The sequence below is a fragment of the Capra hircus genome, chromosome 6 (assembly GCF_001704415.2).
Source record: "Capra hircus breed San Clemente chromosome 6, ASM170441v1, whole genome shotgun sequence".
Lineage (NCBI taxonomy): Eukaryota > Metazoa > Chordata > Mammalia > Artiodactyla > Bovidae > Capra > Capra hircus.
The window spans coordinates 61890720-61905303 of record NC_030813.1 but is presented as its reverse complement, the minus strand read 5'-3'; the positions used below and the strand labels follow the sequence as shown (position 1 = coordinate 61905303).

The window sequence follows — 14584 nt, the reverse complement described above, 5'->3', positions numbered from 1 at the left end:
TTTGGTCCTCTCCTTAATATTACTTAAGTAGAGAAGTACTTGAATAAAGAAGTCAGTACTAGCCCTTAACACACTAATGCCCATTTCATTTACTTCAGCCAACATTTATGAGACTGAGAGCTGACTGTTGTTCTGGGCACCATCGTTGACCGAAGGGACAAGAATGGGATGGGCAATACAGGCAGTCTTGGTTCAAGCCCTGCCCTTCCATAATCTTACCCCAGTATGTCACTGTTGTTTATCATTGCCCCTATCTGGGCTTCTGCCACCTCATTTGTAAAACAAGGAGCTTGGAGACATGGTCCCTACTTTTGAACAAAACTACCAGAGTCATACATTTAAGCAGCTAACCTTAATATGATAAATTAAGGCCTTCCCTGGTAGCTCAGATGGTTAAGAATCTGCCTTCAATGCAGGAGACCCAGGTTCAACCCCTGGGTTAGAAGCTCCTCTGGAGAAGGGAATAGCAATCCACTCCAGTATTCTTGATTAGAGAATTCCATTGACAGAGGAGACTGGCAGGCTGTAGTCCATGAGGTTGCAAAGAGTCAGATACAACTCAGCAACTCACACTTTTACTTACAAGATGTGTAAAAATGGCAAAGCTCTATCAGAGCACAGCAGAGGGAAAAACTTGAGTTAAGAAGTAAATGAAAACTTCAAAAAAGCAGTAGCTTTTGAATTTGGACTTATAGGGTGAGCCAGAGCAGGACAGTGGGGGATATGTTTGTATCTATGTCCATAAGTATACATATAAATACATGCGTGTATGACCAACCTAGATAGCATATTCAAAATCAGAGACATTACTTTGCCGGCTAAGGTCCGTCTAGTCAAGGCTATGGTTTTTCCAGTGGTCATGTATGGATGTGAGAGTTGGACTGTGAAGAAGGCTGAGTGCCGAAGAATTGATGCTTTTGAACTGTGGTGTTGGAGAAGACTCTTGAGAGTCCCTTGGACTGCAAGGAGATCCAACCAGTCCATTCTGAAGGAGATCAACCCTGGGATCTCTTTGGAAGGAATGATGCTAAAGCTGAAACCCCAGTACTTTGGCCACCTCATGAGAAGAGTTGACTCATTGGAAAAGACTCTGATGGTGGGAGGGATTGGGGGCAGGAGGAGAAGGGGACGACCAAGGATGAGATGGCTGGATGGCATCACTGACTCGATGGACGTGAGTCTGAGTGAACTCTGGGAGATGGTGATGAACAGGGAGCCCTGGCGTGCTGCGATTCATGGGGTCACAAAGAGTCGGACATGACTGAGCGACTGAACTGAACTGAATAGACAAACAGAACAGAAGCAGAAGATATTAAGAGGTGGCAAGAATACACAGAACAACGATACAAAAAAAGATCTTCATGACCCAGATAACCATGATGGTGTGATCACTCACATAGAGCCAGACATCCTGGAATGTGAAGTCAAGTGGGCCTTAGAAAGCATCACTACAAACAAAGCTAGTGGAGGTGATGGAATTTCAGTTGAGCTATTTCAAATCCTAAGAGATGATGCTGTGAAAGTGCTGCACTCAATATGTCAGCAAATTTGGAAAACTCAGCAGTGGCCACAGGACTGGAAAATGTCAGTTTTCATTCCAATCCCAAAGAAAGGCAATGCCAAAGAATGCTCAAACTACCACACAATTGCACTCATCTCACATGCTAGTAAAGTCATGCTCAAAATTCTCCAAGCCAGGTTTCAGCAATACGTGAACCGTGAACTTCCAGATGTTCAAGCTGGTTTTAGAAAAGGCAGAGGAACCAGATATCAAATTGCCAACATCCGATGGATCATCCAGAAAGTAAGAGAGTCCCAGAAAAACATCTATTTCTGCTTTATTGACTATGCCAAAGCCTTTGACTGTGTGGATCACAATAAACTGGAAAATTCGGAAAGAGATAAGAATACCAGACCACTTGACCTGCCTCATGAGAAGTCTGTATGTAGGTCAGGAAGCAACAGTTAGAACTGGACATGGAACAACAGATGGTTCCAAACAGGAAAAGGAGTACATCAAGGCTGTATGTTATCACCCTGCTTATTTAACTTATATGCAGAATACATTGTGAGAAATGCTGGGCTGGAGGAAGCACAAGCTGGAATCAAGATTGCTGGGAAAAATATCAATAACCTCAGATATGCAGATGACACCACCCTTATGGCAGAAAGTGAAGAGTAACTAAAAAGCCTCTTGATGAAAGTGAAAGAGGAGAGTGAAAAAGTTGGCTTAAAGCTCAACATTCAGAAAACGAAGATCATGGCATCCGGTCCCATCACTTCATGGGAAATAGATGGGGAAACAGTAGAAACAGTGTCAGACTTTATTTTTGGGGGCTCCGAAATCACTGCAGATGGTGACTGCAGCCATGAAATAAAAAGACGCTTACTCCTTGGAAGGAAAGTTATGACCAACCTGGACAGCATATTAGAAAGCAGAGATGTTACTTTGTCAACAAAGGTCTGTCTAGTCAAGGCTATGGTTTTTCCTGTGGTCATGAATGGATGTGAGTGTTGGACTGTAAAGAAAGCTGAGTGCCAAAGAATTGATGCCTTTAACTGTGGTATTGGAGAAGACTCTTGAGAGTCCCTTGGACTGCAAGGAGATCCAATCAATCAATCCTAAAGGAAATCAGTCCTGAATATTCATTGGAATGACTGATGCTGAAGCTGAAACTCCAGTACTTTAGTCACCTGATGGAAAGAACTAACTCATTGGAAAAGACCCTGATGCTGGGAAAGATTGAAGGCGGGAGGAAAAGGGGACAACAGAGGATGAGATGATTGGATGGCATCACTGACTTGATGGTCATGAGTTTGCGTAAGCTCTGAGAGTTGGTGATGGACAGGGAAGTCTGATGTGCTGCAGTCCATGGGGTCGCAAAGAGTTGGACACAACTGAGCAACTGAACTGAATGCATATGCACACATCTATGTTTGAGCATTGTGGGAGAGACTGTTAACTGGCTAATTTACTACCTATTCCCATCCCCATTCTGCCTTGCCACCTCCACTAAGTCTAGAAAAGTTAAATGTTAATAGTTAGGGATGGCCATGTAGCACCATCTGGCCAGTTGCTATATTTGGAAATATGCTGAGGAATGTTATAAACCCTTTTGCTCTTCAAATAACAGATGAATACATTTGGTTTCACCTCATTGTTGTCTTCACAGTGGTGGTTGTAGCTGTGACAGTTACACTGAGACATTGAGAGCGATCTAGAGAATGAGTGGAAGTATAGTCAAGCCAACCATCTTTTGCCCAAAATACCCACTTCAGTACCAATGATGTAAGAAATATGGAACTTTACTTAAGCTACTTTTAGTCAGATTTTCCTATTATTTATAGCCAAAAACATTCCTAAGTAATAGACTCAGCAACTATACCCACACACACTCTCTCAATTTTACATGTTTGTATATATATTTAACTTTATTTTCCATACCTACCAAGACTTGGGGCTATTTTTAGACTTGGGTTTTGATGAAAAGTAAATAAGGACTTAATGTTAGAGAAAAAATAGAAAGTGGAATGCCTTCTTCGTTATTACCAACCCAGACACTATCCTTTGCAATCATTTCCCTTGTATCTGTTCTGTCCTTATCTGATAGTGGGAATGAAACATGAAGGCAAGCAGGAAGAGAAAGGTTGAGAAGAGAGATAAACGCCGAAGTAGTTCATTGTGGAGGTTAGGTTATGGGGAAAATGCCTAAGACTAAGAATTAGTTTGTTGTGGCTTGCAGAACACCCTTGGGAAGGGTTCCCAACTGGTGACAGTGCCTGGTCACGTGATAGATAGGTTTAAATCCTAGTCTGTCGTTGCACATACCTATGTATTTAGGACCAAAAACCCCATTACCTGTTTCCATTTGGCAAGCCAGGGTTCCCTAGCAGCCAGGAGACTGTTCTCCGTTTCCCTCCGTTTAGGAAGTTGAGAGAAGAAACCAGTCTTCTTTGTCCGAGATTGGAACAGCTTTCCACAGAGTGTTTTGGTTGTGTTCAGTCTTAAAGATACCATCAAACAAGCAGGAGATCTTTAATGGACTCCGACCTTCCACCACACAAACATGGAACCATGTGGAAAACACTCAGCCTGTTCTTTCTGTCAGAGACTAATGCTGTCACTTTGTTTATTGCGCCTTTATTCATCCTAACTGTATTGTGTGTCTACATTTCCTGACACTGTATCCAATTGTCATTTAATAATGTCAGCATGTAACTTTACTCTTTTTCAACCAGGTCACTTGGCTTATTCTTCACTGTGGTGACTTTCCATAGTTTGTGTTATTTTTTCTTGGTAGCTGCCTGCTCCTATTTAACTGTTTTTGATTCCCTCCTTCTACGTGTGTGTGTGTGTGTGTGTGTGTGTGTGTGTGTGTGTGTGTGTGTTTAGAATCAGTTCCTTACCTTAGAGGGGAGGAAGGTAGCTTCAGTCTTCTGTCAGAAGTACTGGATGAGATTTAGGGATCCTTGAGAGAAAAAAACTCCATGGGATAGTTGGAATTCACACTGAATTCATGGATAATCATTTAGTCTCTGATTTTAAAACACTTTAGTGTTTTGTTCTTAACGACTCGAAACCATTTTCTTAATCTTAAAAATGTTGCTGCTCTTTTTCTTCAGAATCTTCAACTACTGGGAGCTACAGCCATTGAGGATAAATTACAAGATCAAGTGCCTGAAACCATAGAAACGCTAATGAAAGCAGACATCAAAATCTGGATCCTTACAGGAGACAAGCAGGAAACTGCCATTAACATTGGTAACTCACCCAGTTTAAACTGTTTGTCATGGTGCTTTTTAACATGTTTTGATACATTTTAGAAGATAGATTTGAGATATTTCAAGATCTGGAAGATTTAGTATTTTGAGATTTCCTTATTTGTGGTTCCACTCAGCTTATCTATTTACTTATGGCCCCAGAGCCCCCTTTAAAGATGCAGTGATTATGTATACAGCCAAACTTTAGCTCTTGCAGCCACATAGTGCCCTCTCTCACCTTTGAACTCTGCCTGCCCCTAATTCACCTCCATAATTGACACACGGGGATGAACTTTCTGCAGTTGTCTGCCATAGTCTGGAGACTAGGATTATGGCAAGCTTGTATACTGACACTTGTTTATGTGACCAAAGATTATTTCTGAGATAGGAAGTAAGGTTTTGCCAGTTTTCATTGATCTAACAATTAATTCTGATTTTACAGAAAGAGGTTATATTCGTCAGCTCGGGCTGCCATAATAGAATATGGCACATAGGTGACTTAAGCATCAGAAAGTTATCTCTTCACAGTCCTAGGAGCTAGAGTCCCAAATCAAGATGTCAGCAAGTTGGTTTCTCCCAAGGCCCCCCTCTTGCTTGCAGATGGTCACATCCCTGTGTGTCCTCGCCTGACCTCTCTGTGGATGCTCAGAGCGTCTGGTGTTCTGTCCTCTTCTATAAGGACACCAGTCCTGTTGGATGAGGGATCACCCTTATGATCTCATCTAACTTTACCTCTTTGAAGACCCTGTCTCCAAATGCTGTCGCATTGGTGGTTGGGGCTTCAACGTATGAACTGGTAGGTGGGGGCACAAGTCAGTCTGTAACAGAGGAGAAAGGTCATGTTTGCTGGTAGAGGCCTGTAGTACCAATAATGTGCAAAAATATAGTCATTTTCCCCCCATATTCAGCAGTAGTATGTTGCCTGACACTGTGAACCCTGACATCAACCTCTGGATGATACTGATGATACAAATTACACACAAAACTCTCTCAAAATTAAAGAAACCACTTCAGGAGTATTCACAAACTAAAACCACATTTTTTGAAAGTCATTAAGTATCATCTATGTAAAAAAAAAAAAGTGAACATGAAGTCGCTCAGTCGTGTCCGACTCTCTGCGATCCCATGGACTGTAGCCTACCAGGCTCCTCTGTCTATGGGATTTTCCAGGCAATAGTGCTGGAGTGGATTGCCATTTCCTTCTCCAAGGAATCTTCCCAACCCAGGGATCGAACCCGCATCTCCCACATCGTAGACAGATGCTTTACCATCTGCGATCTCGGCCAAAAGGCCGAGAAGCAATAAAAGATTTTAGCTAATATTCCTTTTAGAAATGTGAGTAATCAAAGAGTATATTCTGTGATAAACACTGTACTTATAAATACAATATTTATATTAAATAGTATGAATACTATAAATTCATAGTAAGTTGATGTTAATAGGGGAAAATTAATTTTTGAAAGAAAACTAGGACTTCCCTGGTCATCCAGTGGTTAAGACTCCACACTTCCACTGTGGGAGCATAGATTTGATCCCTAGCCAAGGAACTAGGATCCTGCAGGGCACAGGGAACAGCCAAAAACAGGGAAAAAAAGAAAAGAAACCTAGCCAATAAAATTTAAACCTACAAGCCACGCAAGTTGTTAATTTTGATTATAAAGATTATCACTGGTGTTAGAGACAAAATGAAAAGAAGATGTATGAGAATACAGAATTCTTCAGAATCAGGAGACCTGGAAAATGCAAATATGATAAAGCAGTGTAACTACAGATAGAGGGGGAATGTATGGTGGTTAAGAGTGAGCTGTGGAGAAGATGAACAGTCCTCAGGATGGTCCTGGATATGTAGCCAGTGTGAAAATACCTATGGAAAGGAGAGAAGGGTGGTGGTTTCTAGTAACCCTTAACTTCTAGAATCCTAAAAGTTGTTCCTAGAAAAAGGAAAGTAAGATTCATTCATTCAGCAAATGATTATGGTGCATGTGGTACCAGGTATCAGTTAAGAACACAGAACAAAACGTGTCAGAACCTCTGCCATCGGAACTCAGATTCTGGTCAGGGAAACAGACAGTAAAATAAATGAGAAAAACACATAATATACTTGATGGCAATAATTGTTCTAAAGAAAAATAAAGCAGGGAAGGGAGAATAGGGCATTACACAGAGGGGTTCAATTTTAAATCAGGAAGTCAGGAAGAAGTATTGGAAAAGTGAAAACCCAGAAACAACCTATGAGAAGAAAGGGAGCTTGTCACTCGAATGATTGGGGAGAGCTATCTTCTGTCTACAGAAAGAGCGGATATGCCCAGGGCTAGAGGAGGAGAAGAGGTGAGCGGTGTAACAGAGCTCAGGTTGGATGGAGCCACCTACACTGTTGTCCAGTCTTGGCATTTACTCTGAGTGAGATGGAAAAACCACTGCATGGTACTGAACAAAGCGGAGGAAACACTTGATCTGACTTTCCTATTAAAAAAAGAAAAAAACTATATGTATTTGTCTGGCTGCTAGACTCAGAGTAGACTCAAAGGGAAGTAAGTATTGAAGCAGGAAGGCCAGAGGCTATTGAAGTAATAATCCAAGTAGGACATGATGATGCTTGAACCTGGGTGGTAAAACAGAGGTGGTGAGGAATGGTTGGATTCTGGATGTATTTTTGAAGGTACAGCCAACAGGATTGATTGATAGATTAGGCACAGTACGGGAGAAAGGAAGGAATCCCAGGTAACTTCAAAGTGATGGATAGGGAAGCCTGGCGTGCTGCAGTCCATGGGGTCGCAAAGAGTCGGACACAACTGAGCGACTGAACTGGACTGAAATGTTGACCATTCTAGAACTCATAAATCCCTCTTTCCTGAACTCTGGACTCTCACATGGCAGTGCCTACTTAATAACAGACACTTAGGTGTAAAATAAACATCTCCAACTTAACACATCTAAAATCAGGCTCTTAATCTCCCTTTATAAGGAAGGAAATTTTCCCTCCAGAAAACATGTTCCTCCTTTAGTTTTCCATCACCAACTCTCAGAGATTGCTCAAATAATGTCCATCAAGTCAGTGATGCCATCCAACCATCTCAATCTCTGTCATCCCCTTCTCCTCCTGCCTTCAATCTTTCCCAGCATCAGGGTCTATTCCAGTGAGTCAGTTCTTCACATTATTGGAGTTTATTCACAGTGCTGGAAACTCAGAGTATTGGAGTTTCAGCTTTAGCATCAGTCCTTCCAAAGAATATTAGGACTGATTTCCTTTATGGACTGGTTTGATCCTCTTGCAGTCCAAGGGACTCTCGAGAGTCTTCTCCAACACCACAGTTCAAAAGCATCAATTCTTTGGTGCTCAGCTTTCTTTATAGTCCAACTCTCACATCCATACATGACTACTGGAAAAACCATAGCTTTGACTAGATGGACCTTTGTTGGCAAAGTAATGGCTCTGCTTTTTAATATGCTGTCTAGGTTGGTCATAACTTTCCTTCCAAGGAGTAAGCGTCTTTTCATTTCATGGCTGCAATCACCATCTGCAGTGATTTTGGAGCCCAGAAAAATAAAGTCTGACACTGTTTCCACTGTTTTTCCATCTGTTTGCCATGAAGTGATGGGACCAGATGCCATGATCTTAGTTTTATGAATGTTGAGCTTTAAGCCAACTTTTTCACTTTCCTCTTTCACTTTCATCAAGAGGCTCTTTAGTTCTTCTTCACTTTCTGCCATAAGGGTGGTATCATCTCCATATCTGAGGTTATTGATATTTCTCCCAGCAATCTTGATTCCAGCTTGTGCTTCCTCCAGCCCAGCATTTCTCATGATATACTCTGCATAGAAGTTAAATAAGCAGGGTGACAATATACAGCCTTGACATACTCCTTTTCCTATTTGAAATCAGTCTGTAATTCCATGTCCAGTTCTAACGGTTGCTTCTTGACCTGCATACAGATTTCTCAGGAGGCAGGTAATTTGCTCTGGTGTTCCCATCTCTTGAAGAATTTCCCACAGTTTGCTGTGATCCACAGAGACAAAGGCTTTGGCATAATCAATAAAGCAGAAGTAGATGTTTTTCTGGAACTCTTTTGCTCTTTCGATGATCCATCGGATGTTGGCGATTTGATCTCTGGTTCCTCTGCCTTTTCTAAATCCAGCTTGAATATCTGAACATTCACAGCTCATGTACTGTTGAAGTCTGGCTTGGAGAATTTTGAGCATTACTTTGCTAGCGTGTGAGATGAGTGCAGTTTTGCGGTAGTTTGAACATTCTTTGGCATTGCCTTTCTCTGGGATTGGAATGAAAACTGAGGAATGAGATCACAAAAAGAGTAAGTGTAGATGGTACTGTTTTAAATGTGAGCTGGGCCAAAAAGGTTGCCTGGTTTTGTCTAGCCACATTCAGCTATAGGCACACAAGTGCAAGTGGGCAGAGTTGGTTTGATCAGCAGGTGAGTCTGCCCTGCACCAAGTACAGCAAAGCAAGAGAGAGCGGAAGAAAAGAAAACGTGATAACAGTCCAAGGGCAGGGAGATAGTGGTGGGATCAATGGTCCAAGAGAAACCCAGACGACCTCCTGCATCCTTCTCCCAAACAACCACTGGCCCATCTTCTGCTCTACATGTTGGTCACCATGAAGGGTGTGCCATATGCGTTTATCAGTTTTCAGAACATTGAGAATCCTTACTATACTCTCTTTCCATGTTCGTCTATCAAGGTAGCCTTAACCTGGCAGGTGATGTCCTTGTATTGTATCCCTCTCTTATAGCAAGCAAGAAGATTTCTTTTTCAAACTTCTACAGATCTAGAAGACAGCTGACTGCCATCTTTCCTGTTAAAATAGATAGCATTTTAATTTTACCAAATAATACAGATAAAATTCAGAATTTTTGTAGTTTTAGCATTTTAACATCTTCATCTTCTTTCTCTAGAGAAATTAATTGTGTCAACCAATTTACTCTCTTTGGACATAGGACACTCCTGCAAACTTCTGAGGAAGAACATGGGAATGATTGTTATAAATGAAGGTTCTCTTGATGTAAGTAAGATTATCTTTTTGAAAGACTTTTAGTAACTTTCCTTGTATTTTATATTCAGCTAACTGTTGAGATATTTTGTTTTCCTGGGTTGAAAGGTGCCTTATTACTATCATTCTGCTGGAACAAATGTACACTGTTTTGAATCACTGATGTAAATAGATGCTAGTTTTGTGTCTTTAACAGCTAAAAGAAATTGCTAATCGTTGTGAGACCAAAAAGGTGCTTTACAAAAGCATTATATCAAGAGATTGCTGAGTGACTACAGCTTCTTTGTTTCTGCCTGAGTATTTTGTATATTTCAGTATTACATACATATTATATATGTAATATTTCAGTATTAATATTTTACTTCTGTTTTTTAAAAATGTGAAAGCTATTGAACAACACCAAATAGCCAACAGTCAACTTTTTTTTAATGTCGGAAATTCAGAGCTAAAATAGAAATTCCTAGGATGTCTTTTTTCATGACTATGATTGCATGAAGTTATATTTGGAAAAGAGGGAAAGAGTTTTTAGAAGTATAAAAGATAAAAGTTAACCCCCCAAAATGTAGGTGATGACCTGTAAATATTTCAAAGGAAAGATGACTGTTTGCAATTTAAGGTGGAAGACAGAACAGGAAAGGTGATATACAGCTGCTTGAAATAGCCATTGTGACGCAAAGAGCAGAACAGAGGAAACCTGGTAACTAGGGACATTGGAGAAGCTGAGAGGCCAGCTCTGTGGAAGGGATGGTGAAGAGGTAGATGTTTAGAAGTTGGGTATAGACAGGGAATTACATGTAAAAAGAACTTTGTTTCTGATTTTTAAACTGGAATGATGATCTCTTCTTTATTATTGTGCTTAAAACCATCCTTGTGATGCGCTTCCCTTTCTTGTGAAGTCTTTGAGCACCTTGTAGCCTGAGGAATAATATATGATTTTGCAATCATGGGAACTGCTTATGCCTTTAATTATTGGAGAAGTGCTTTTTGTGAACCAGGCTTTAATCCTAAAAACACAAACAAAAACAAAAAGCCAGCCCTCCAAAAGCTTACAAATATTAAGCGAAGTAAATTGCATACAAGTAATAAAGCAAAACAAATAGGTAAGTAAGGTAGATAACTTGCTGTGAAAATATCATGAAGTTCAAGGAACTATTTACAAAATAAGTGGCATTTAGTTATATAAAGGTGAGTAAAACTTGAGTAACTGAGTAAAAGGAGAGTAAGCAGAAAGTTAGTGCAAGTTAAGTTCCTCTTTGGGGGCCTGAAAGAGGAATATTAAACTTGAACACAAGATTATAGTTTTTTAAGTATGTTTTGTTTGAATAAATATAAGCACAGAATATAAAACTTAGAAGTTATGAAAAGAGAAAATATAGATGGTAAAAAGTGAATCTCTCACCTTTATTTGTTTATTTTATTGAAGTATAGTTGATTACAATGTTGTGTTAATTTCCACTGTACAGCAAAATGACTCAGTTATATATATATATGTATATGTATAGGCACATATACATATATGTATGTATGTAATGTGTGTGTGTATATATATATATATTGTTTCATATTCTTTTCCATTATGGTTTATCATGGGATATTGAATATAGTTCCCTGTGCTATACACGAAGACCTTGTTGTTTATGAATCTCCCACCTTTATATCCAAGCTACTAGTTTACCTCCCCAGGGGTGGCCACTAGTTCCAGTCTTGTGTGTTCATCCAGAGAGGTTCTGCCATATCGAAGGGATTTATGTGCATGTCAATTGGCACATCCTTTGTTGTTAAACACACATTACAGCATCTTGTCCATACTCCTTGATACTGCACTTTGTTTTTCTCACTTAATATATCTTAGCAGTTGTTTTATAATGGTCCGTATGAAGCTACCCAATTCATTTTAACAGTGGGCACAGTATTTATAAGGCACCCATTAAAAAGTGACAGAGAGGGTTAAACCTGGAGAGGTAGTCTCAGGTCAATTGTGGAAAGCTAGGCCAGGTTTGAGAGTTTGCCTTCATAGGCCAGGAGTGTGACTTCATCAGCCTCTTAAAAGAAGTGTGATGTATAGAAGCAGTTGGCAAGTTGGAAGGGTGCAAACAAGGGACCAGGATAAGAGTCAGGAGGAGGAAATGGGGACCCTGCCAGCGATGTGATATAAAGTTCAGGATACTCATCCCCATGGGGGGGTGGGGGGGGTCCCTGGAAAAGGAGCCATCCAAGGTGGTTCCAGAACTGGGTTGCATTTGTTCACAACCTTGCAAAAACTTCAGTGTGAACGTTTCCATAATCCCTATAGACCTTTAGGCCTTTGTCAGCGTCATAGGTTAAACGTGATGAACAGACTTTCTGACACTTGAAGGAAATCAGAAGTGGGACCTGTGAGACTGAAGTGAAAGCATGGTTGATCACATGCTTGATTTGACATCCTTTCCTTTTTGTCTGGATTTAGACTTTCACCTTATGTAGAGCGTGCTGGCATTGCTCCTTTTGTTTCCATCTGTTTCATCATTTTTCTCCAACTCTTGGATAAACACATCCAAATGTTCTTGTTTTTAGTGTCAAATGATGTAAACAGTAATCTCAAGGAAAAAAGAAAAAAACAGAGAAAACTGAAATACCGAAAATATTCTGTGCACTGAATCCTGTATTGTTAAGACAGAGGCATTTATTTTCATTTTGAAGTTTCCAAGATGGTAACTCAAAAGTAATAGACACTTCAAAGGTTTTTGCACTTTGTGTTGCTGCAAGAGCAAACATAAATGGTCTCAGGGGAATGCTCAGTTTCAATGAAAGCAAGGACCCCTTCTGTCTGTTTTGGTTTGCGATCTCTGTCGGTCTCCAGCAAGTTGCCTAGCACATTGTTGTGGGCGTGCTCAGTTGCTCAGTCGTGTCTGACTCTTTGTGACTCCCTGGACTGTAGCCCACCAGGCTCCTGTGTCCATGGAATTCTCCAGGCAAGAATACTGGCTTGGGTTGCCATTCCCTTCTCCAGGGGATCTTCCCGACCCAGGGGTCGAACTCACATCTCCTACACTGGCAGGTGGATTCTTTACCACTGAGCCACAAATATTTGAGAAATGAGTTACTGAATAATGTTGAATTAAGGGCTCCGTGTTTTAAAAATTTGTATATCAGTTTTAAATGTGGTAATAGTCGATCACAGCAGATATTTAAAGAGCAAAGTGATTGGAAACGGCCTTAACAATTTGTGTCAGTTTGGTGTGAAAGACCACAGGCAGACGCTATGGCTGAGCGGATTGACACTGATTCGTCCAGCATCAGACTGCCTCTGGTTCTCGCACTGGTGTCTGGAGGAGGCTTTTTCTCCCAGGCCGTTAAGTGGTGACTTTAAACAGATCTGGCTGTCTGGGGTCAGACCTGCTGCGGTGAACTCATTTGCTTCTCAGCAGGAAAGGAAACCCCACTTTGCATCATAGCTCCTCCAGGTCTTGTGTGATACAACCCACGGCTGAGATTTCAGGCAAATCATTAGAATGAGTCTAGGGAAATGATTATTTTTCATTGCCATGGAAAAGAAAAGCATCCTCTGTGTTCACATTTGTACTGATAATAATAAAACATTTATCATTCCATCAGCACAAAGAATAATTAACATTCAGGTAATGAACTTAGAAACACACCACCTTGGGAAATAATATAATAGGAAATAAATTGTAGGTGTGCAAAGTTTTGTTAAATCACAATTTTGATGAATGTACTCAAATCACTCTGTTCAGCAGCACAGTGGTTCAGGGCCCAGTTCTGCCCCACCTGAGTGGCGGACTCTGGACAAACGGAAATTAGAGAACTTCTCTAAGCCGCTTGTACTGCCTCTGAGGTAATGATAATGTTACCCTTGGCATAGGATCGGTATGGTTAGCACAGGGCACAGCACATATAAAATGAAAGTTACAAAATTTTGTAGAAAAATAGCCCATGTTGAAATCCTGCTCTACGGACCTAATATGGAAATCTGACTTTTCTGCCTCCGTACATTCCCAGCTCCTTTCCCGGAAAGAGCAGCACTCCCCGCTAGCATGATGCCTGAGTGCAGAGCTGGGGGTTCTCACTCAGTCACCTACCCAACTATTGCCAGATGCTGACAGTGTCAGCAAAAGAGGTTCTTAGGGAGCTTGATCATATTGCTTTTAATTTAGAAAGTAAGAATTTTATGGGTAAGCATCTTTAATAATCATGTAAAGTTGGTCAAAATCTGTTAGATATTTATAATAAGCAGATAATTTAGGTTACATGTTACTTTTTATCATGTAACTTTGAGCCGTTTTATTAAGGGTTCTGGTTATGATATTGATATGAGACGTTTTCTTAAGGGTCTGCTAAAGCAAGAATTTTAAATTACTGGCTTAAAGAATATTTTGTGCTTCTTCCCTAAGTCTACAGAAATGCCCAGAAATGATCCCATTAAATTCTCAGAAACCCCTTTGGCTTGATGACCTAGATCCAGATTCTTCTAGTATCTCTTTTTTTAAAATTTCTATTGGAGTACAGTTTTTTTACAGTGTTGTATTAGTTTTTGCTGTACAGCAAAGTAAATCAGTTATTCGTATACATAGATCCACTGTTTTTTTGGATTCTTTCCCATAAAGGCCATTAGGGAGTAGTGAGTAGCTTTCCCTGTGCTATAAGGTAGGTCCTTATTAATTATCTGTTTTATATATAGTAATGTATATATGTCAATTCCAATTTCCCAATTTATCCTCCAGCATCTCTTTTATACTTTTGGTTTGCCATGAAGTAACTTGTTCAAAATATATCTGTTAAAACTGGAAACATCTAAAAATGTGAGCTAAGAACTAGGGA

The 14584-nt window shown here is 40.3% G+C and overlaps 1 protein-coding gene across 4 annotated transcripts in view; it reads left to right on the top strand.

The window, feature by feature from the left end:
* ATP8A1 (ATPase phospholipid transporting 8A1) overlaps nucleotides 1–14584 on the top strand; it is a 230379-nt gene that overhangs the window by 124977 nt on the left and 90818 nt on the right. For all 4 annotated transcript variants that reach the window (XM_018049411.1, XM_018049410.1, XM_018049412.1 and 1 more), the window contains 2 exons: nucleotides 4624–4762; nucleotides 9714–9778. In XM_018049411.1, the coding sequence (XP_017904900.1) occupies nucleotides 4624–4762; nucleotides 9714–9778 (204 nt within the window). The remainder of the gene's footprint in view (nucleotides 1–4623; nucleotides 4763–9713; nucleotides 9779–14584) is intronic.